General features: G+C 38.6%; 2 protein-coding genes across 2 annotated transcripts; both read right to left on the reverse strand.

Moving 5' to 3' along the window:
* Positions 1–511: 511 nt before the first annotated feature.
* LOC140243437 (uncharacterized) lies at positions 512–9,291 on the reverse strand. The gene is made up of 4 exons (XM_072323115.1): positions 9,286–9,291; positions 5,595–5,780; positions 3,832–4,369; positions 512–1,401 (listed from the first exon to the last, which is right to left on the reverse strand). The coding sequence occupies exons 1-4, from the start codon at positions 9,289–9,291 to the stop codon at positions 512–514; spliced, it is 1,620 nt and encodes a 539-aa protein (XP_072179216.1).
* A 6,136-nt stretch (positions 9,292–15,427) lies between these two features.
* Positions 15,428–18,131, reverse strand: LOC140244120 (uncharacterized). The gene is made up of 2 exons (XM_072323764.1): positions 17,970–18,131; positions 15,428–16,905 (listed from the first exon to the last, which is right to left on the reverse strand). The coding sequence occupies exons 1-2, from the start codon at positions 18,129–18,131 to the stop codon at positions 15,466–15,468; spliced, it is 1,602 nt and encodes a 533-aa protein (XP_072179865.1). The 3' UTR covers positions 15,428–15,465.
* Between the last annotated feature and the right edge of the window lie 5,861 nt (positions 18,132–23,992).

Below are 23,992 nucleotides of genomic sequence, written 5' to 3' on the forward strand. Positions count from 1 at the left end.
AAGAAATGGAATTTTGTGAATATTCTCTGTCCATTTTCTTTACATCGTTTTCATAAGAACGTCAGAAAATGTGACAGTGTTCTCATCCAACGGCACTGAAACTTTGAGATTTCATAGCTTTTCAACGGATGTCCAACTTTTCTCAAATACAATGTACTGACTGACTGATGTGTTCTACTAATATTGCTGCATCCACCTTTAATCCATACGTATATTTTGGTTTCTTCCCCCTCAACCATGAACATAAACGTACAAACCGTCGCAGTTCATTTACAGTGACATGTCGAAATATATGAATTGCGACTATTTCTGCACTTATTAGGGAAGAACATGATAGCAGACGATAACGTTTCGATTTCATATTCCCGCTGAGAGATGTCTGATATGCCCTCATGTCAAGCTGTAGAACATATTTACGAACGTTAAAGTTCATGGTCCAAAGCCTAAAGAATAAAAAAAAAGTAAAGTAGATGTTGATGCATGCAATTTTAAACTGTTGCTATATGGCGGTTTATAGGTCTAGTTCGCCTTTTTCTGTTGTCACAGTTTCGCCATCGACATGCTCTTGCATTTCGATAATCAAAGCTACACAGACTTGAAGCGCTTCACCCTGTCTTATGGGCTGAGTTAATTTCGCTTTGCCTTTGAGAATTGCAGCTTCCCTTGAATTTTCTTCCAATCTGTCAAGCTGCAAATGGACAGATCTTTTTCTCCGTGACGATTTTGCGTCATGAAGCGTGACAAGCTCACTGGCCTTGTAATATCTCGGCGTTTGTTTTGGCTGAGCAATTACGATAGCAGTATGGTGTTTCTGTGTATTATAAAAAGAGGGCAACATTGAACTTACTGTTATTTCGATCTGATCTTGTGACACTTTTGTCGTAAGAACACGAAGAACTCTGTCTTTTCCTTTATGGAAAATATGTTTTTCACCCATCACTTTCTTTATCCAAGGTAGAATACGAAAAAACTTGTACGAACCAACTGTGACATTAACGTTCCTGTCGTTGGTCCCGTGGGATCCCCTTATCTGATCTTCGGAGCCATCGCTGTTTGGTGGACGGAGATACAGCCTTGGACCCGAGAAATCGTCCGGTAGGTCTCCGTACGAGCCTTCGCGGAAGAGTGTCTTTAGCTGCCATACTTCCAAAGGTAAATCTGGAAGCTTCTCGGAGGCCCTCGAGAATACAGCAGTGGTCGTCACCTTCAGCAATTGCAGGGCATTCATGAACTGAAATCGGATGCACTTGATGATCTCGACAAAGACATCGTCGTCCTCGCATTGGGCGAGCCAAGGTTCGATCTTCTCAAAGAGGATGTACTCGCTCTCTACCACCAAGTCTGGTCCGCTGTCCAGTATGTCTAGCAACGTCGCTGCGTCGATGTCGAGCAGCTGCTGACCTGAAAGCAAGTTGAAATTTGTCAGAAGAGATTGGTGGCACAGCTTCACGATGTCTGGCATGTTGAATTTTTGAGCTGTCGGCAGAAGCGAAAGCATCACCACCACGTCACTTGAGCTGTTGTTGATAAAATCATTACAGTACCCATGAAGTTCAGGGATCATGTATTTATCGGCTAGTTGGTTTAGCGATAAGACGTTGTCAGTGGTCAGGGTTACCGTGGCAGTGTACAGGAACTTCAGAAAATCCTCGAAAACTTGTGCGTCAAAGTCTTCCTCTACCAGGGCCTGTCGGAAGAGGTGTCCAGATGTGTTGTCGATACGTTCGTCACAAAGTTCATTGTTGGGTTGCCAGGTGGGGTCAGACAACATCGTTTTAAAGACATCACTCCAGGCGCAAAGAACTAGACGATGTGCAAAGAATGTGCGATCCCCTACGCTATACATGACTGTATCCGTCCCTGCGTCGATGTCGAGCAGCTGCTGACCTGAAAGCAAGTTGAAATTTGTCAGAAGAGATTGGTGGCACAGCTTCACGATGTCTGGCATGTTGAATTTTTGAGCTGTCGGCAGAAGCGAAAGCATCGCCACCACGTCACTTGAGCTGTTGTTGATAAACTCATTACAGTACCCATGAAGTTCAGGGATCATGTATTTATCGGCTAGTCGGTTTAGCGATAAGACGTTGTCAGTGGTCAGGGTTACTGTGGCAGTGTACAGGAACTTCAGAAAATCCTCGAAAACTTGTGCGTCAAAGTCTTCCTCTACCAGGGCCTGTCGGAAGAGGTGTCCAGATGTGTTGTCGCTACGTTCGTCACAAAGTTCATTGTTGGGTTGCCAGGTGGGGTCAGACAACAACGTTTTAAAGACATCACCCCAGGCGCAAAGAACTAGACGATGTGCAAAGAATGTGCGATCCCCTACGCTATACATGACTGTATCCGTCGCTGCGTCGATGTCGAGCAGCTGCTGACCTGAAAGCAAGTTGAAATTTGTCAGAAGAGATTGGTGGCACAGCTTCACGATGTCTGGCATGTTGAATTTTTGAGCTGTTGGCAGAAGCGAAAGCATCGCCACCACGTCACTTGAGCTGTTGTTGATAAACTCATTACAGTACCCATGAAGTTCAGGGATCATGTATTTATCGGCTAGTCGGTTTAGCGATAAGACGTTGTCAGTGGTCAGGGTTACCGTGGCAGTGTACAGGAACTTCAGAAAATCCTCGAAAACTTGTGCGTCGGAGTCTTCCTCTACCAGGGCCTGTCGGAAGACGTGTCCAGATGTGTTGTCGCTACGTTCTTCACAAAGTTCATTGTTGGGTTGCCAGGTGGGGTCAGACAACATCGTTTTAAAGACATCACTCCAGGCGCAAAGAACTAGACGATGTGCAAAGAAAGTGCGATCCCCTACGCTATACATGACTGTATCCGTCGCTGCGTCGATGTCGAGCAGCTGCTGACCTGAAAGCAAGTTGAAATTTGTCAGAAGAGATTGGTGGCACAGCTTCACGATGTCTGGCATGTTGAATTTTTGAGCTGTCGGCAGAAGCGAAAGCATCGCCACCACGTCACTTGAGCTGTTGTTGATAAACTCATTACAGTACCCATGAAGTTCAGGGATCATGTATTTATCGGCTAGTCGGTTTAGCGGTAAGACGTTGTCAGTGGTCAGGGTTACCGTGGCAGTGTACAGGAACTTCAGAAAATCCTCGAAAACTTGTGCGTCAAAGTCTTCCTCTACCAGGGACTGTCGGAAGAGGTGTCCAGATGTGTTGTCGCTACGTTCGTCACAAAGTTCATTGTTGGGTTGCCAGGTGGGGTCAGACAACATCGTTTTAAAGACAGCACTCCAGGCGCAAAGAACTAGACGATGTGCAAAGAATGTGCGATCCCCTACGCTATACATGACTGTATCCGTCGCTGCGTCGATGTCGAGCAGCTTCTGACCTGAAAGCAAGTTGAAATTTGTCAGAAGAGATTGGTGGCACAGCTTCACGATGTCTGGCATGTTGAATTTTTGAGCTGTCGGCAGAAGCGAAAGCATCACCACCACGTCACTTGAGCTGTTGTTGATAAACTCATTACAGTACCCATGAAGTTCAGGGATCATATATTTATCGGCTAGTTGGTTTAGCGATAAGACGTTGTCAGTGGTCAGGGTTACTGTGGCAGTGTACAGGAACTTCAGAAAATCCTCGAAAACTTGTGCGTCAAAGTCTTCCTCTACCAGGGCCTGACGGAAGACGTGTCCAGATGTGTTGTCGCTACGTTCGTCACAAAGTTCATTGTTGGGTTGCCAGGTGGGGTCAGACAACAACGTTTTAAAGACATCACTCCAGGCGCAAAGAACTAGACGATGTGCAAAGAATGTGCGATCCCCTACGCTATACATGACTGTATCCGTCGCTGCGTCGATGTCGAGCAGCTGCTGACCTGAAAGCAAGTTGAAATTTGTCAGAAGAGATTGGTGGCACAGCTTCACGATATCTGGCATGTTGAATTCTTGAGCTGTCGGCAGAAGCGAAAGCATCGTCACCACGTCACTGTTGTTGATAAACTCATTACAGAACCCATGAAGTTCAGGGATCAAGTATTTATCGGCTAGTCGGGTTAGCGATAAGACGTTGTCAGACGTCAGGGTTACCGTGGCAGTGTACAGGAACGTCAGAAAATCCTCGAAAACTAGTGCGTCGGGGTATTCCTCTACAAGCGCCTGTCGGAAGACTTGTCCAGAAGTGCTGTCGTTACTTTTGTCACTAAGCTCATTGTTTGGTTGCCAGGTGGGATCAGACAACATCGTTTTAAATACATCGCTCCAGGCACAGAGAACTAGACGATGTGCAAAGAATGTGCGATCCCCTACGCTAAGAATCAGATCACTGTACTGTTCCTGGTCGTACAATGCTCCAAAAACAGTGTCTCCACCAGGATTCTCCTTTCGAGATCCTTCCTGCAAATACTTGTGAGCAGCCTAAAAAGTACACAAATAGATTTAATGATTAAAAATACCCGTTTTTCACTGTCTTTTCCATCAGGCCCTACAGAGTAAAATACAAAACAAACACAAAACTTCTGTAACGTACAATAAAATTAACACATGAGTTGCAGATACATTTCTCTCTCTTTTTTTTTTTTTTTGCAAACCCCTGTACTAATAAAACTTGTTGATATTGTCACTACAATGTACTTAGATGTATTTTGACTCCAATGCTTACTCGGGGTGACACCTCAAAGCACTTTGTGTCCAGTGGAAAAGGCGCTAAATAGATATCAACTATCAATGCGCCTTTTCTCTGGACAAGTTTTACTTGGAGAGCCAGATACACATTGATTACATTGATTACATAGTGCTCACATTAGAGTTTAACATTCACAGGACATACGCTAACAACGGCCCTAATATATATATATATATATTCCAGGTTTATGGAGTCTTAGCCGGAATTAATTGGTGTAGATCGTTCCTTCCCTGTCTTCAATATTCCAAAAGTGAATTTTTTTAGATGAAGAAAGGAGAATTGATGAGCAAGTGACATTATCCTTGAAATAAGGATATGGATATCATGTACGGATTAATATATATATATATATGCATATACATACATATATATATATATATATATATATATATATATATGTACATATGTACATATATAGGCCTATGTATTATGTTAAAGAGTTTGATCGCGAAACCGGTCAAGCGCAATTTTTAAACATTCTAAATTTAGTACATCACCAGAGTCACATAAAATGTTAGTGTTTCCTCACTTGTTACATAACAAGAATATTCTTGAAGTTATGATTCAAAGTATTCCATATTTTCATATAATTTTCCTCTGTTTCTTTTAAGCAGCTTTAATTTCAAATTGTCTCAAACGGGGAGTTAACTCGTTGTGCGCTCAAACTCTTCATATAACAAGTACAATGTCTTTATCTTGAAAATTCTACGGTTCTTTTCGTTTTCGTCCCTATCTGTACGATATTGAAGCTTTGTGTCAATACAGTGCACTCCTGTTATAGCGGACACAAGTTATAACGAAATTCCGCTTAAGCAAAGTACTGGGTAAAAATTCAGACCGCAGCTTCATCCACTCTATGTATTTTTTTTTTCGGTTATAACGAAATTTCAATATAACGAAAGAACTTCATTATCACGGGAGTCTACTGTATGCTTCCATCACGTGAAGAAGATGTACCTGAACCTTTTCAAGTTGTTTTTGGCGCACATGGGAATCATCTTTGGCATTCCTTCGTGTCTTACGTGTCCATCTCGAGCTGAAGTAATCATCACTGTGCCAATAATAGTCATCGTCGTCATCGTAGGAGTCGTAGTCGTCATAATACGGGGAATCATCTAAATCGTTCATCTTGTAGTTCTTCGGCTGTGAAAAAAAAGTCGTGACTTTTGTGAGACTTTTGTAGAATATTCAAAAGAGTTGCAATTAGAATGATATTCAAATGTTTATATGAATAATACAATGGTTCAGCAATATGTACTCGATCTCTACTTTCTCTATAGTGCCGTAGCCAGGATTTAATCTTTTGGGAGAGGGAAGTGAGGGAGGCTGTCAAGCGAAGCGACCGAGCCGGAGCTAGCGGAGAAGGGGGGAGGGAGAACTTTTTGCATTTCGATGTTGTTAATGGTGCACATTGGTGCATGTTTTGGCATGTTTACATCGACTTATCGACCCTGGTTTAAGTATGATAGCAGTATTTTGATGTAAATTATTTCCACAATAATATTCCTATACAACGATATTACCAATTATTTGAATAAATTTGTTCTCGCTGATAATATCATGAAATTCAACGTTCTGACGCACACTTTTGGTGCATGTGCATATCTGGAAATTTATCAATCAGAAAAGTGAAGTAAATCTGTGGAGGGAAACAAAGCAGAAGAAGGATGTGGGACCATAGGGGTATTAAAAGGCCAGAATTTTACGTTAGAAATAGGACGACCTTGTTTCATATAAATGAATTTCACGAAAATATGTCAAGTTTTTTTTTTTTCATACATAGTATGATATTAACTTGTCTTACGTTAATACTCCTATAGGTGTCGATCGTAATCGGGTAAAGTTTTTATTAGTCGTCATACAAACTTTTTCTGAAGAAAGTATTGCGAATTTATATGAACAAAATCTTCCCTATTCTTGACCACTATTGCATTCATTTTTCACAAATTATTCAACCTGCAGGTTACGTCGTTTAACCAAAATATAACATGTATGGGCTCAAAAGTCACGTTTATTCCACTTTATTATTGATCATGCTTTTCCTAATTTTATGTTTCATCAGTATTCGGGTTGAGAAACATTTGATACCACATGGAATTTTAACTGGTATTATAAACTGGTCACAGTTGAATCCATTTAAATGGAAGTTACTGAATCGCATCATGGACCATTTCATTCAGGTCGAAACCAAGGGAATAAACTGACAAGCTGCCAGACAAGTCGCCAGACATAGATTTTCAGTTAAGGGCAGATTCTGAAAGAGCAAACTCTAAGCTTTAAAATGTGTAATTCAAAAATGTATAATTCAATTCAAATGGACTTTCCAAGCCTACGTAAATCGTAATCTTTACAAACCGTGCTATAACCATGATAGCTGTGCGATGAATGGGACAAAATAGGATGTAAACCTTCGGAACTACAACAATGAAGAGTTTGTCAGATCAAAATGAAATTGAGCATGCCACTAACACATTTTGTCTTTGATTAATGCAAACTTTCATAGCGGTATATATTGCATTATCCTTTCAAAAGTTAATAGTATTGAGTTGAAAGTTAAGAGTGTGCAAAGGATTTTCAAGAAATAAAAAGGGGCCTCTGAGACATACCTGATCTCACTACTCTACAAAACAGGGTTGTAGGAAAACTGCTGATAACACACTTGTCCATTCATTTTATGATTCCAAACTTTTAGGAATAATGCAGAAGAGGAATATCTTTTTCAGAAAATTTGAAAAACTCAAGATTTGCTTGGTTGACCTGTTTCACCTTTTTGAGTCCTCATGCACGTAATATCAGATGGTGCGACTGTTTGTTAGTTTTGTGGTGCATGGTCACATGATAATTCTGCTTCTGTTAATATTGCAAATACGTTATATAATGTATATTGTTGAAAGCACTGGCCTCGACTAGCCTGCACGCTATTTCCGGTTCTCTTTTTTTTTTCTTTTTTTAAAGCAACAATGTTGTTTTAACTGGCAGATTAACCAGTTGATTCCACTTTAAAATTATGTTATAAGCTATAATAGCTATAATAGCTGGAAAACATGCTACGTTAGACGAATGAAATAATCTCGGGTCTCCGAAACAAAAACAAAAATCAATAATCTTTTTAATAACATTCAATAAACAAAACACCGCGGAGGGGATCTTCATAGTGATGATGGTGAAACAGAGGGAGATTCATTTGTTTTAATGGGTATAATACCTACAACATCTTTTTTTCCAAGCTTTTTAGCCCTCCATGGACTATTTTGTTAATTTTCAGAGATTTCAAGAGTGACTGTATGTTTCTTTCTTTTTTTTTTAGCCAAAACATATTTTATCCGTTTTAAAGCAAAATGAAAGAGACAGACTCGGTTCCAGCCCCCCCCCCCCCCCCCCCCAACTGTCCCGCGGCCTTTCATTGTATTCCCTGTGACAATCGCTGTTAGGATTTTCTACACTAAGCCTAAAAAAACAAACATTCCAAATGTGTTAAATCAGAGGTACAGCTATATCAACAGAATTGTTCTTTTCAGTATAGCATTATCACACGACGTAGGCTAGACCTTTCAATGTAATCTAATCAGTCATTAAAAGTGAGAAATTTGCAATATACTGTACATAGGAGCATCGAACGGCATGCACAAAACTGTAAAGGCACACTAAAAGTTGACGGATGTATAGTTTGTAGAATCAAAGGCCAGATTTCTGTCAAGAAGCGATGATTTGACGAATGATGTAATCAATAATTTCTCACTTACCAACTCTGTCGCTTTGAATCAAGGTTACAGAGTCACTGATATCATTAACTTTGAATCAGTGAGAGAATGAGAACCAGCGATACGTGAATATCCCGATTTAGAGTAATCAGGAGGTCTGTGTGCAAAAGAAATAATACTGCGGTTCATGTACTGTATATTGCAATGGTGTTGGTGTGATATTGACGCAATAATGGAGGGCTCCTTCACATTTTTAACCTTCCCTACATTGTTTTTACTGGGGAATCCCACTACGATGACAGCGAACCAAAGTTAAACTGCATTGCTTTCGCAGGCATTTGCATATTTGAAAGTGTGTTTATGTGAGGGGTGCGCGCGTGTGTGTGTGTGTGTGTGGGGGGGGGGGGGGTTGCTGTTCACACAACCCCGCTAACTTGTTCGGATGCCCCCCCCCCCCCCGCCTCCTCCATTAGCTCCTTGTCTATCCTCAAATTTATTTTGGTTTGTTTGTTTGTTTGTTTGTTTTTTTGCTTGTTTTAACTGTTCCATGTTCTAGTACGTTTTACAAATAAACCAGAAGGCATAAACAAGAGATTGAAAGTGTGAATTGTCAAATACAATAAGAAAATATATCTTGGTTAATTTCAAGTCAGATACGGATGACTCTTGTGCAAAAAAAAAAATCAAATAGATCGAGATAGATGATGGAAAATGACTATTACATTTTATTCAAAATTGCGCTTAGTAGATTGGAATTTTTTTCAATGATATGAAAGACTCAAATAAGTATTATAACCAGCTAGGGTTACAGATATCTATTCTGAATTGTATAATGAATGTTTTTCCTGAAATAAAGGTATAAGAACAAAAGGAAGAATATTAACACAAGGAATACCTAAACTTCTCACAATAATGATGTTTGTTTTTTAAAATAACTTAAATCTCACCCTCATTGCCAATTAAGCGCCATGGCCTCGGCCCACAAACGATCCCCTCTGGTCCTCGTTCTTATAAAGTTCATGTCCTTCTGGTCGCAGAGGGCATCCGGATGGGGCTTCCACTCCGCTTCATATCAAAATATTTTCTGTTTAATACCCTCTTTCGTAACCGGTATGGATGATGAAATGAAATCTCATAAAAGATAACAAACGCGTAATTTTAGAACAATAATGTGGAACGCACATGAGCTACACATACGACTATAATGATGTGGAGCTACGACGGGGAAGCTTGGCCTTTCACGAGGCGTAAAACTGAATGTTGATCAGCGAGATTTTTCTCCTCCTCAACTCATTATAAGCTCTTTGATGTTGATACACCCATTGCAGGCTTTTTTTAGCCGTTTCGTTCGTTACTCAGACTTACGCAGGCGTTTGATGATCCGTAAGCTGCGCTGAATGAAGACGGTACCAATACTTATTAGCTAGACGTTTATCAGACTTTTTTCAGCACCGTTCATGGCGAAAACTGTTGAATTTCCGGCCGTCTGTTACCTTCTTACGTAGATATTTAGACGAAGGCAAGCGGAATCGTTAAACGGCAGTATGGGGCAGGGGCTTTAGTATTGAACTATATCACTATAGAGAACATGGCTGAAGGTATTACTGGATTTAATACTTAAGACTTATATTCAAATTCTACATATGATTTCAAGCTATTCAACATGAATGCGACATATTTTCATATTCCTATAGAATACTGTGTGTAATAAAAGAGCACTTGTGCTTTACCTCTTTCAAAAGGCAAGAGAAATAATACGTCAGTAACAAATCGATGAATGTGTACTTCTCGTTAAGAAACACAATAAATTTATGGAATACTCTTTGCATCATTGCCTAATATTTGGACGTCAAGAATTGCTGTGATTTTCTTAACCACCAATGACTTCACATGGATTTGACCAAAATAAAAAAAAGTTACTTTTGAACGGATAAACTGATCTTTCTCAAACTTCTCTAAATGTACACCATAAATCTTCCATATGTTAACTTGAGTCTGACCACATATTAATTTCCTTAGGTTATCACTTCGTAGCAACACTTGAGGAACAGCCGCAGTTATAGAGTTGCTAACATGTTTGGACACCGATAAAACAGCACGAACAAGAAAGAGTGGTTGAGATGCGTTTATCATGGCTGACGCATGTATTAAACGTATCAAACCAGACGATTTAATATCATAATACAGTGACATTACGATGTGATCTCATGCATTACTATTTAAAATAGGAGTTTGATTTAAAGGTTTACACTAGAAAAGGAAAATTGTTGTTGTTGTTGTTTTACTTTTTACATTTTATTAAACCCATAAAGAATCACAGTCCTTGCAAATGATTTGCATGATCAAAATAACAAAGTCACAGAACATAAAAAGAGAAGTTAGCGGAGAAAAAAAAAATAAAAAAAGCGAGAAAAAAAAGAACACTAAAACTTAAAAATCAGATATCAAGACAATAGCCCTGTATTATTATAGTACCATAAAGGGACGAGAAAATAGGTGACGTACGGTATATCAGTGGTAAGGCACATGTCTTCGAAAGGGTAACTAAATAAGCCAACAGGATTGCTAAAGATTGCAATAGATAGAACTTTAATTTCCTCATAAAAGAAGGGGAATTTTTACATCATAAGTCAAGAACTCCCATAGGTTGGGCCAGTATTAATAAGTGAACTCTTAGCAAGAATCGTTCGTAAAAGAGGCAAATGAAATTCATTGGAACGTCGAGTGGTCATTCGAAGCGGGAAATTCATGAAATAATTGATTTTTTTTTTAGACCCCAGGAGCACAGAATCAGAGAAGGACGGAAGTGAATTGTTGTACATCCACATAAATTGCCCTATTAATCAAATAAAAACAAATCGTTATGTTTTAACAGCTTTTTAGATTTTGATTTGCTATGCTATGCAAAACACCAATCAATGAACGAACATGTAAATTTCTCGTTCACCTTATCAAAAAAAAAATAAAAACAACTATATATTTCTAAACAGTACTTTCCTTCCTCATTGTTCATATCATACTATACATTCAAAGTCTTTAATTACAACGCACAGGATCTCGCTGTCTGTGTGCTTTCGCCGTTCCAGCACTTTATCAAAACTATGAGAGGCTACAATATTATTATGTATGAGGTTCCTCCAAAGTCCGGGAATGTCTTTTCGTTACAACATGTAGATGGCTGTCATTTCATCCAACACAGACAAGACGGGTAAAGACGAAAGCAAGTTTGGTAATGGCAAAGAAAAAAAAAACATGGCCGAAAGATCAACAATGCGAGAAGCATATCATGGAGATCGATGAAAGCACCGTCCAGTGCGCGTGAATTCACTTTGAAAATACTAGGATATGACAAATTTAGTGTATGCGTATAGCGTTAAATACAACGTCATTGTCCGATTCTATTCGATATCATTATTCAAATTCAATATTATCATTATCCCGAGGAATTTCTCAATATTATGCTCTCTGCATATTTCTCACCCTTGATTTCAAAACTAACCCGTGTAACAGAACAATCTGCCACTTTAATAGATAATATTTTTTTGTAACGTAAACCCTCTTCCTGATTCTGCTATTATACTTATATTTCTGATCATTATGCTATTTATATGTGTTCATCCTTACAGTTAAAGACTAAAATAGCTCAGAATTATGAAAGAAGGCGTAAGTTTACACCTCAGAATATAGCCCGGTTTCAAGAATCTTTGATGAAAATTGACTGGTCTGATTTATATGTGGTGGAAGATACGAATGTAGCTTATGAATTTTTTATAAATAAGATTGTTATTTTGTTAGATACACATATTCCATTAGTTAAAAAGAAGTTGGGTAGTTATAAACGTGATCCAAGATTGCAATGGGTGTCAAAATCATTATTACGTTCAATTAATCGTAAAAATAATTTGTATTATGTAAGTAAGGCTAAAAAAACACAGCAATCCCGTGATAAGTATACTGCATAGAAAAATACTCTCACAATGGTATTGCGTAAAGAAAAAAGGAATTATTATATGAGAAAATTAGATTTGTTTAAAAATGATACGCGTAATACTTGGAAATTGATAAATGAAACATTGAATAAGCATAAGGAAAGAAATGTTATTTCTAAAATTAAGAATAATGGATTTGAAATAAAAGATTTACGTATGATAGCAGAAATATTTGATTCACATTCTTCAACTGTTGGCCGGAATCTTTGTGCAAATATTCCGTTGTCTACTAAAGAATTTTACGATTACCTGGACGTAGGTAATCAAAATTCAATCTTTTTTTCCCCTGTAACAGTATATGAGATTTTAGATATTGTTCATAATTTACCTTCTAAAAGAAGTTCTGGTTATGATGATATTGATAATATACTGTTAAAAATATAATACTTTTGTATCATTGTTACCTTGGTCAATTTATGTACAGTTTGTAAAATAATTCACTTCCTTTAGTTTTTGAAAACATGTTTAATAAGAATAGAAATATTCATAAATTCCCCACTCGTCAAACAGATGAGTATCATTTGCCCCTTACCCGAACTTTATTTACAAAATCCACGTTTATTTACAGTGGCCCAAAATTTTGGAATTCCCTCGAGAAAAATATAAAAGATTCCATTAGTTTGAAATCATTCTCTAGTAATTTAAAGAAATATTTGATTAGCTCATATGTACCCCATGAATAGTTTGACTGTTTGGAATTGTTGTTCTTTTTACTTCACCCTGCATCGAGAATGCTGACCTGCCCTTCGCTCTCTCTACTCCCCCATCTCTCCCTCCCTCCCTCTCTTTCCCTATCCGTATACTCTCTTCTGTGTGTGCACAATGTATGTGGATGCATACATGTGTGTGTACGTGCGTGTGTGTGCGTATGTGTATGTGTGTATTGTGTGTGCTTGTGTGTGTGTATGTGTATACATGTGAAAGCGTATACTTCATGTAACCATCAGATTCGATTGAATGAAAACTGTATACTTTCAATGATTAGCTTGTACGGTACATGTATCGTTGTATTGTGTTATAAAGTCATATATAATTAATGTATTGTAGTAATGTAACGTAAGTGAGGGGACTGCAATCTACAAGTTCGCTTTTTAGCAGCCCCTCAATTTTCATTTCCATGAAGTTATGTATTATTATGTTCTAATATATGTAATCATGTCAAAGTGTATTACCTGTGTTTGATTGGAAATGAAAATAAAAACATGCATGTGAACATGCATGTGTGTGATAAAATTTTTCCTTAAAAGCTAAATTACATTGCAAAATCAGAAGATAATGTAAAGGCAAATCATATACAAACTTCCATGACTTTCCCATGGCATATAATTCTGCATTTCCCAGACTTTCCAGGCCTGGAAGAATATTTTCAAAATTCCAAGACTTTTCCAGGTTTTCCATGACCGTAGGAACACTATCCCATGATCCGAGCTCTGGGGACCCGAGGTACCACTGTGACAGATGTAATCATGTGACAGAGGTAGTCGTGTAGTATAGAAATCATTGCAGTTTGTTTATTTATAGTGACCTATGGCTGGGCCTGTCGATAAAACAAAATTACTAGCAACCTCCATTCTGCACAAAATGTAGAAGATACCTTTCCGAATTGAATCCACTATAAATACTGTTACATTTTCGAATCGCCGTCATATATGCATGCTATGATGAATCATGCTGTGATACATCATGTAGCGTAAAATTTTGAAACTATGTAGTTAAAACAAAACTGTCACGATATTGGTTCTATTCCAAAGTATACTTTCAAGTTCAGATATATATGTTTTTTTTTCGTTTTCTGTTGTCACGCTACCTCTTGTTTTCATCATCGTGTTGTTTTTTTATGATCAAAGCAACATGGATTCGTACCACCAATCGACCACTACATCATGTTCGTTCGGTTCAGGAATTTTTACCTGAAGTTGAGAATTGCAGTTTCCCTTGAGCATTTATGAGATCTATAAACCGACAATATACATTTCAGTTCGAAATTTTAGTATTCAAAAATTTAAGTAAATCAGTGCAACTCGGAGAAAAATGCACTAGTAATAGGTGTTTTTACGAAAAATTTCAAGTTCATAATATCTTTTTAAATTTGTTTGATGTACCAAATATTCTCAATGAGGCGGTTAAGTTTTTTGTTGTCTCAGGATTTTGTTGTCTTTCTTAGCACATCTAAAAGCATCCGGTGTTCTATGTTTACATAGCCATATAGGGATGTGACATGGTCCGCCCTCTTATTATTACAATATCATGCATATCTGTCATAGCTATGGTGTATTCCGAGTGGCTTTGTTGATCGTCAGAGCCCCGTAGAAACCAACACTCAATTGGAGAAGCCTGCTTCAGAGTTTTGCTACATTGAATCAGCACAAAGAATGGCGGAAGATTAATTTACGTAGATTTTAACAATGATTTCATTTTGGGATTATTGTATCTAGTATCTACTGAATCGAACAACGGTTGCCCACTTAAGCAATAGCATCTGAACATTGGCCTATAATACGAACAAGAGAGAGTGAATGAAATAGCCTATACGTTTTGCATGTTTAGCATGGCTGATACATTTCGGTATAGGCCTATAGTTAACATCACATGCAGATTTGTATCTGACTCATCGATCCATTATCGTAATTAGGCTAATGATGATATGATATGATTTATATAGCGCCAAATCCACTCTGCAGAGTGCTCTAGGCGCGGAAGGAAGAGAAAGTGAAGGAGATAAAGGACATACAAATATCAAGTACATGTAATAAGTAGTCAAATTGAGGCTTTAATCATGACGTCTTGCTTTGTCCATGTTCCAAGCAATGAAAAATAACCCAAACAAACAAGTATAATCGAAACCTCCTTCTTGCAATGAACCAAATTGTAACGGTGGTGGTAAAAGTTAACTCTGTCCACCGTTTCATAGATTTATCCATGGGCACGTAGAAACCATTGCAGTTGGTTCATTTACAGTAATGTATCGAAAAAATCAATCCCACCTTTATTTCATGCATACCGTTTCGATTTAACAGCACCCCAGATAGATATCTGACACGTCCTTATGTCATGAAACATAATGATTACAGGTCAATAATCAAACATTTGGAGAGGATGTAGACGTTGGTTTAGGATGTAATTAAGAATTAAACGTTCTTATATCAACATCACGAGATTTTCTGCTGTGATGGTTTCGCTATCGCCATCTTTATCATGTTCACCATCTTCTTGTATTTCGATGATCAAAGCTACACAGATTTGAAGCTCTTCACCCTGTTCCACGGGCTGAGTTAATTTCGTCTTGCAGTTGAGAATTTCTGTTGGAATTGTATGAAATCCTCTATTACGCCTACCGACCGACCCAATATTTTGTGACAATCCTGTGTCATGAAGCGCGGCAAAGTCACTATTCTTGAAGTATCTGGGTGTTTGTTCTCGATGAGAAATTACGACAGCAGTATAATATTTCTGTGTAGCAGAAGGCAACGCTGAACTTAACTTTATTTCGATCTGGTCTTCTGACACTGGGTCTTTTGTCACAAGCACTTTCATCTTGATATCCTTTCCTTGTTCGAAAATCTGTTTCTCTCCAACTACTTTCTTAACGCAAGGAGAAACACGAAAAAACTTGTGCGAACCAACTGTGCCATAAACGTTCCTGTCGTTGGTCATGTGGGATCCTCTAATCCGGTCTTCGGAGCCATCGCTGTTTGGTGGACGGAGATAGAGCCTTGGACCGGGAAACTTCTCTGGTAGCTCTTCGTGCGAGCCTTCGCGAAAGAGTGTCTGTAGCTGCCACACTTTTAAAGATAAATCTGGGAGCTTTTCGGAGGCCCTAGAGAATACAGCAGTGGTTGTCACCTTCAGCAACTGCGCGGCATTCATGAACGGAAACCGGATGCACTTGATGACCTCAACAAACATGTCGTCGTCTTCGCACTGATTGAGCCACGGTTCAATCTTCTCAAAGAGGGCGTACTCGCCCTCAACGACCAAGTCGGGTCCACTGTCCAGTACGAGCAGCATCGTCGTTGCATCGATGTCGAGCAGCTGTTGACCTGAGAGAAAGTTGAAATTCGTAAGAAAGGATTTGTGGCACAGCTTCACGATGTCTGGCATGTTGAACTCTTGAGCTGTCGGCAGAAGCGAAAGCATCGTCACCACGTCACTGCTGTCGATGAACTCATTACAGAGCAAATGAATTTCAGGGATCATATATTTATCGGCCAGTCGGATCAGCGACAAGACGTTGTGACTGGTCAGGGTTACCGTGGCAGTGTACAGGAACTTCAGAAAATCCACAAAAAATAGTGCGTCGGGGTATTCCTCTACGAGCACCTGTCGGATGACTTGTCCAGAAGCGTTGTCGCTACTTTCGTCACAGAGCTCATTGTTGGGTTGCCAGATGGGATCAGACAACATCGTTTTAAAGACGTCACTCCAGGCGCAGAGAACTAGACGATGCGCAAAGAAAGTGCGATCCCCTACGCTAAGAATCAGATCACTAAATTGTTCCTGGTCGTACAATGCTCCAAAACCAGTGTCTCCACCAGGATCCTCCTTTCGAGTTCCTTCCTGCAAATACTTGCGAGCAGCCTAATAAAGGATAGAAATAGATTAACTGATTTACAATACCCGTTTTCACTGCCTTTACCATCAGGCCCTACAGAGTAAAACACAAAACAAGACTATTCAACTTTGGTAACGTACAATTAAATTAACACATGATTTTCAGATGCATACAAACCCATGTAATAATAGAACTATGTCATTACTTGTACGTATTTTGACTTCAGTGCTGACCCGGGATCACACCTCAAAGCACCAGTGGAAAAGGCCCTGTATATATATCAACTATCAATGCACCTTTTTCTCTGGACAAGTTTTATTTGGAAAGCAGGAGACACATTCATTAAAACGTACTGCTCACATCGGATTAGAGTTCAACATTCACAGGACATACGCTATAACAGTCCTGAAACATTTTGTTAGACTTAGGGAGTCTTGGCCGGGATAAATGGGTTCATTCCTCCCCTATCTTTGATATTCAAAAAGTTGAACTTTTGAGATAAAGTAAAGAAAAAAATGATAAAGAAGAAGCATGTATATTGTGCTTGAAATATTAAGGATATGGACTTTATGTACAGATTCACATCTAAGAGTTTACATGTAAAACCGGTTAAGCGCCATTTTTAAACATTTTGAACATGTTAAAGTAAGTCTATCATCAGAATGAAATAAAACCTTTCCAGTGTTTCCTAACTTTTTGCATTAAAAAATATGCAATATTTTCACATTATTTTCCTCTGATTCATTTAAGCAGCTTTAATTTGCAAATATCTCAAAGGGAGTTTTGAGCTCTAACTCTTCATATAACTAGTACAACCTCTTTATCTTGAAAACTCTACGCCTACGGTTCTTTTCGTTTTCGTCCCTATCCGTATGATATTTAAGCTTTGTGTCAATACAGTGCACTCCCGTTATAACAGACACAGTCATAACGAAATTCCGGTTAAAACGAAGCAAAAATTCAGAATGCAGCTTCATCAATTCTACGTATTTTTATTATTTGTTCGGTTATAACGAAATTTCAATATAACGAAAGGACTTCATTATAACGGGAGTCTACTGTATGCTTCCATCACATGAAGAAGATGTACCTGAACTTTTTCAAGTTGTTTTTGGCGCACATGGGAATCATCTTCGCCATTCCTTCCTGTCTCACGTGTCCATCTCGAGCTGAAGTAATCATCACTGTACCTATAATAGCCATCGTCCTCATCGTAGGAGTCGTAATACGGGGAACCATATGAATCGCTCATCTTGAAATTCTTAGGCTGTGAAAAAAAAAGTCATGTGCGACTTTTGTAGAATATTCAGAAAAGTTGCAATTAGAATGATATTCAAATGTTTATATGAGTAACACGATGGTTACGCAATATTATACGCCATCTCTCCTTCTCTTAGTTTCGTAGCCAGGATTTAATCTTGGGGGAGGCTGCGAAGGAGCGAACGACCGAGCCCGAGAGAGCGGAGCAAGGGGGAGCAAGGGGGATGGTGTGGGAGGGGGTGTCGACCCTGGCAGCACTATTTTGATGTAGATTATTTCAACAATAATATTGCTATACAAAGATATCATTTATTATTTGAATAAATTTGTTCTCGCTGAGAATATCACGAAATTCAACGTTCTGACGCATATCTGGAAATTTATCAATCAGAAAAGTGAAGTAAATTTGTGGAGGGAAACAAAGCAGGAGAAGGATGTGGGAGCATAGGGGTATTAAAAGGCCAGAATTCTACGTTAAAAATAGGACGACCTTGTTTCATATAAATGAATTTCACGAAAATATGTCAAGTTTTTTTTTTTTCATACGTAATTATGATGTTAACATGTCTTACGTCAATATTCCTAAATGGGTGTCGGTCGTAATTGGGTAAATTTGTTAGTCGTCATATAAACTTCTTTTATGAAGAAAGTATGGCGAATTTATATGAACAAAATGTCCCCTATTCGTGACCACTATAGCGTTTATTTTTCATAAATTATCCAACCTGTAGGTTACGTCGTTTAACCCAAATATGACATGTATTGGCTCAAAAGTCACGTTTACGCCACTTTGTTATTGATCATGCTTTTCCAAATTTTATGTTTCATCAATATTTGGGTTGAGAAACATTTGATACCTCATGGAATTTTAACTAATATTATCTGGTCACAGTTGAATCCATTTCACCCAGCTTGTGTATGTGCCGGTTTGTTCAACTGGTTTCAAATGAAAGTTCCTGAATCGCATCATGGACCTTTTCATTCTGGTCGAAACCAATGTTATAAACTGGCAAGCGGTAAAATATACCATTTTATTCCACGTGAAACAATTGAAAGAAATATAAAGACCCGCAATAATTGCGAAAGTATCTCTTATCGAATATTATGTACATATTATATGACCCTGCATTACTAAAACAAAAGAAAGTCGCCAGACATAAATTTTCAGTTAAGGGCACATTTTGAAAGATCAAACTCTAAGCTTCAAAATGTATAATTTAATGTATAACTTAATGTATAATTCAATTCAAACGGACTCTCCAAGACTATGTAAATATTGGGAACAAAGCACGCACTCCATGAAAAACTGTTAACTGAGAAACACGGTTCTGAAGTACAAGGTCTACTCAAGCGTTTAATATTTCCAAACCGTGCTATAGTCATGATAGCTGTGCGATGAATGGGACAAAATAGGATGTAAACCTTCGGAATAGCAACAATGAAAAGCTTTTAAGATCAAACTGAAATTGAGCATCCTCTATTAACACAATTTGTCTTTGATTAATGTCAACTTTCATAGCGGTAGATAGCATTATCCTTTCAAAAGTTAATCGTATTGAGTTTGAAGTGAAAAGTGTGCAAAGGATTTTAAAGAAATAAAAAGGGGCCTCTGAGACACACCTGATCTCACTACTCTACAAAAAAAGGTTGTAGGAAAACTGCTGAAAACAAACTTGTCCATTCATTTTATGATTCCAGACTTGTTAATAGGAATATTGAGAAGAGGAATAGCTCTTTCAGAAAATATACAAAACTCAAGATTTGCTTGGTTGACCTGTTTCACCTATTTGAGTCCTCATGCACGTAATATCAGATGGTGCGACTTTTTGTGGTGCATGCATGGTCACATGATAATACTGCTTCTGTAAATATTGCAAAAGTAATACGTTATATAATTATTGTTGAAAGCACTGGCATCGACTAGCCTGCACGCCATTGCCGATTCTTTTTTTAAACCAACAATGTTCTTTTAACCGGCAAATCAACCAGTTGATTTCAATTTAAAACTATGGTAAAAAATACTAAAACATGCCAGGTTACACAACTGAAATAATCTTGGGCCTCCGAAACAGGAAAAAAAAAGAAATCGATATATTTTTATTAACATTCAATAAACAAAACACTGGGTGGCGGAGGGGATCTTCATGATGATGGTGAAGCAGCGGGAGATTCATTTGTTTTAATGGGTATAGGGCCTAAAACATTTTCCCCAAACATTTTAGCCCTCCATGGACTAATCAATGTAATCGCTGTTAGGATTTTCTACACTAAGCCTAAAAAGACAAACATCTTAAATGTGTTAAATCAGAGGTACAGCTGTATCAACAGAATTGTTCTTTTCAGTATAGTATCATCACACGTAGGCTAGACTTTTCAGTGTAATTTGATCAGTTATTAAAAGTGAGAAATTTGCAATAGGGCATATACTGTCCATTTATTGGAGCATCGAACGGGATGCACTATACGGTAGAGACACACTTAAAAGTTGTCGGATGTATCAATAGTGCGTAGAATCAAGGAGCTACTACAGACATGGAGTCCCAACAGAGTAATTTACGACCGAACTCTTTACGCAACGCGCTTAACTTCAAAGTGCCGCAGCGACGTTATCACCAAAATCTTACCCGCGGTGACAGCTGCAGCGCGCTTTCAAGATCAAGTTCGATGCCGCAGCTCTGTCCGTTAGTGGAGGAGAGTGGAAATTGTCGAAACAAACACACGTCTCTTTTGTGCATGCGCAGTCCATAAGTCAGCCATTTTAGTATGCGCAATCGAAATCATCGAATCCACAACAAAATTTCGAATCTGGTAGTCGTTATTTCGCGAAATTTGGACCTGAGATGGGTGAGTTATGATGAAATATGTATAAAAACATGCCATATTACCTTCACTTTTTAAATTCCTCTACATGAAACATGACTTTTGTGGGAACTTTTAAAGTAATTTCGTTCGAAAGAGGATACTTCAACCTTTCGAATGCAACCGAGCATGAGAGTGCCAACAGGTGCCAACACATATTAAAATGCATTGGAAGTGAGCTGACGGTGGGCGACACTGTCGTCTGCTCACGTCTTCATACAGTCCCATTTGTTCATATTTGTGTTAGTCGTCAATTCATGACAAAGTTTTGATCTCTGCCCAAACTCAGACTTGATTACGAATACGATCCATATTACCTTCGCTTTTTAAATTCCTCTACATGAAACATGACTATTGTGGGAACTTTTAAAGTAATTTCGTTCGAAAGAGGATACTTCAACCTTTCGAATGCAAGCGAGCATAAGAGTACCAACAGGTGCCAACACATAATAAAATGCATTGGAAGTGAGCTGACGGTGGGCGACACTGTCGTCTGCTCACGTCTTCGTACAGTCCCATTTGTTCATATTTGTGTTAGTCGTCAATTCATGACAAAGTTTTGATCTCTGCCCAGACTCAGACTTGATTACGAATACGATTATCCGTTCATCACGATTAATTAACTTTAGTCTTAAGATTTAACTTAAGTCTAAGAATATGAATAAAACTAAATTGTTACTTAGTTTACTATAGATCAAAATTTAGAGTAAGAAGCTTGATAAAATAAATATGTGATACTCAGTCATGTCTTAACTCACGAAATTCGCGAAAATAAAATCGCGAACATTTCAGGTAATTCAGTAGAATCTCATTTTGTCATGTTTTCCCAAGCTAAGTCACCAATGAAACTCTTAACTAGATCTAGATCTTAGTCTTAGAGTTAAAACTTAAATCAGTAAATTTAAGCCGTTTCGGCTTTCTCCTTTGCCTTTCCATCCCATGCCATGGTCTGTTCCTTTCCCCTAGGAGCTATTTTTTTTTAGTAATAGTACTGTAGTAGCTCCTTGCTTTCCCTCATATTTTCACAACTACGGACACGAAAACATGCAGGTGGGTACCTGTAGCTGTAGTGCTGTACTGTAGTGTAGAATTGGTGTATAAAGACCGATTTGGGGAGGCCAAAAATACAATGAAAATCGACATACTGTTTGAATCAATCTCAGAATCATCGGGAACCAATTCCAACTGTTCGATTTCTAACAGGTTACACAATTCATTGTCCGCAATACCGTCAAAACCCGCCATATCGAACAAATGTTTGGACGGTACACAATTAACGAATTGAACAAGCAAAATCAAGCAGTTCGAACGCGATCGATCGCATGCATTATGCAGCGTCTCCCAGAAACCGCACAAATATCAACCAATTCCGCACTTCCCCCTTCAAGCACACATTTCCGAATTACGGATTACAAGTGGGTTTTCCCCGATGAAAACGCGATCGCTCCGTAATGTTTATCACAACGCAGTGCGGAAACCACCAAAGCGTGCGATAGAAACGCCAAACCCGGGCGATTATGCCACGGACGTGGACACAGATGTCGTAAATCACGCTCGGCTCCCCGCTGCGTATACGCGCGTTCGTCGGAGCGGCATCGAAGCTAGATCAAAGAAGGTTGGCTGGATGGGACTCCATGTCTGTAGTAGCTCCTTGGTAGAATCGAAGGCCAGCTTTTTGTTAAGAGGCAATAATTTGACGAATGATGTAATGAATAATAAATTCCTCACTTACCAACTCTTTGAATCCAGGTTACAGATTCAATGATATCATTAACTTTGAGTCAGTGAGAAAACAAGAACCATGCAACACATGAATATCCCGATTTGAGAGTAATCAGGGCGTCTGCATGCATAAGAGATGATACTGCGGTTCATGTATACGGCAGTGGTTCTGGTGTGATATAATGTATAGACGTGATAACGGAGAGCACCTTCACATTTTTTTTTTACCTTCCTACTGGGGAATCCCACTACGATGTCAGCGAACCAAAGTCAAACGGCATTGCTTTCGAAGGCATTTGCATATTTGAATTACGTTTGTGTGTGTATGTGGGGGGGGGGGGATGCGTGTGTGTGTGGGAGGGTTTCTGTTATTATACAAGCAACCCCATAAACTTCTTCGAATCCCCTCCCCCTCCGTTAGCGCCCTTCTATCATCACATTTATTTTGTTCTGTTTGGTTTTGTTTTTCATTGTTCCACGTTACACGTTTTACAAAATAAGTCATAAACATAAGAAATTGAAAGTGTGAATTACCCCCGAGGGCAATTAACCTCAGAAAAATACTGGTTAGTGATAAGGTTAGAGTAAAGATTAGGATTAGGGTTAGGTTTAGAGTTAGAGTTTGGGTAAGGGTTAGGATTCATAGGTTCAGGTTGAGGATTAGGATTAGGATTAGAATTAGGGTCAGGATCAGGGGAAGGGTTGGTGGTAATTCCAATGGACTAATTGCCGTAGACCCGCACTGTCGAATACAACAAATAAGAGAATTCATCTTTATTGATTTCAAAGCAGGGATACGGATGATTCTGATGCAGAGTTCAAAAAGGGTTAGATAGATGATGAAAAAATACATACACATTTTGTTTGAATATTACATTAAGTCGATTATGAATATTTAAATGACATGCATGCAAGACGCAAATGAAAAATACAGTAGGCTTAAAGATATCTATTATGAATTGTATAATGAATGTTTACCTGATAAAGATTTTAAAAAAGAGAAAAATACTAACACATGGAATACCTAAAACTTCTCACAATGACTTTTTTTTTCATAGCCAAGCTCCATGCCCTCTCGGCCCACAGACAATCCTTCTGGTCCTTGTTCTTAAAGTTCTTCTCCTTTTGGTCACAGAGGACATCCGAGTCTGAAGGTTGTTCCCTGCATGGGAGAAGGATTTGGAGGGTTCTGGGCTCTGGCTGGAGCTTCAGCTCCATTGCTCTAAACTAGCCTGTCAAAGTAGTCTTTTCTCAGCCGACATGAATGCAATA

The sequence above is a fragment of the Diadema setosum genome, chromosome 20, assembly GCF_964275005.1.
Source record: "Diadema setosum chromosome 20, eeDiaSeto1, whole genome shotgun sequence".
NCBI lineage: Eukaryota > Metazoa > Echinodermata > Echinoidea > Diadematoida > Diadematidae > Diadema > Diadema setosum.

Excerpts from the sequence above, each read along its gene's own strand:
- LOC140243437 (XM_072323115.1), bottom strand. Across the intron at positions 4,370-5,594 it reads AACAACTTGAAAAGGTTCAG|GCTGCTCACAAGTATTTGCA; the intron begins GTACATCTTCTT and ends TGTACTTTTTAG. Across the intron at positions 1,402-3,831 it reads AAATTTCAACTTGCTTTCAG|GTCAGCAGCTGCTCGACATC; the intron begins GTCAGCAGCTGC and ends ACTTGCTTTCAG.
- LOC140244120 (XM_072323764.1), bottom strand. The coding sequence starts at position 18,131 with ATGAGCGATTCATATGGTTCCCCGTATTACGACTCCTACGATGAGGAC. Across the intron at positions 16,906-17,969 it reads AACAACTTGAAAAAGTTCAG|GCTGCTCGCAAGTATTTGCA; the intron begins GTACATCTTCTT and ends ATCCTTTATTAG.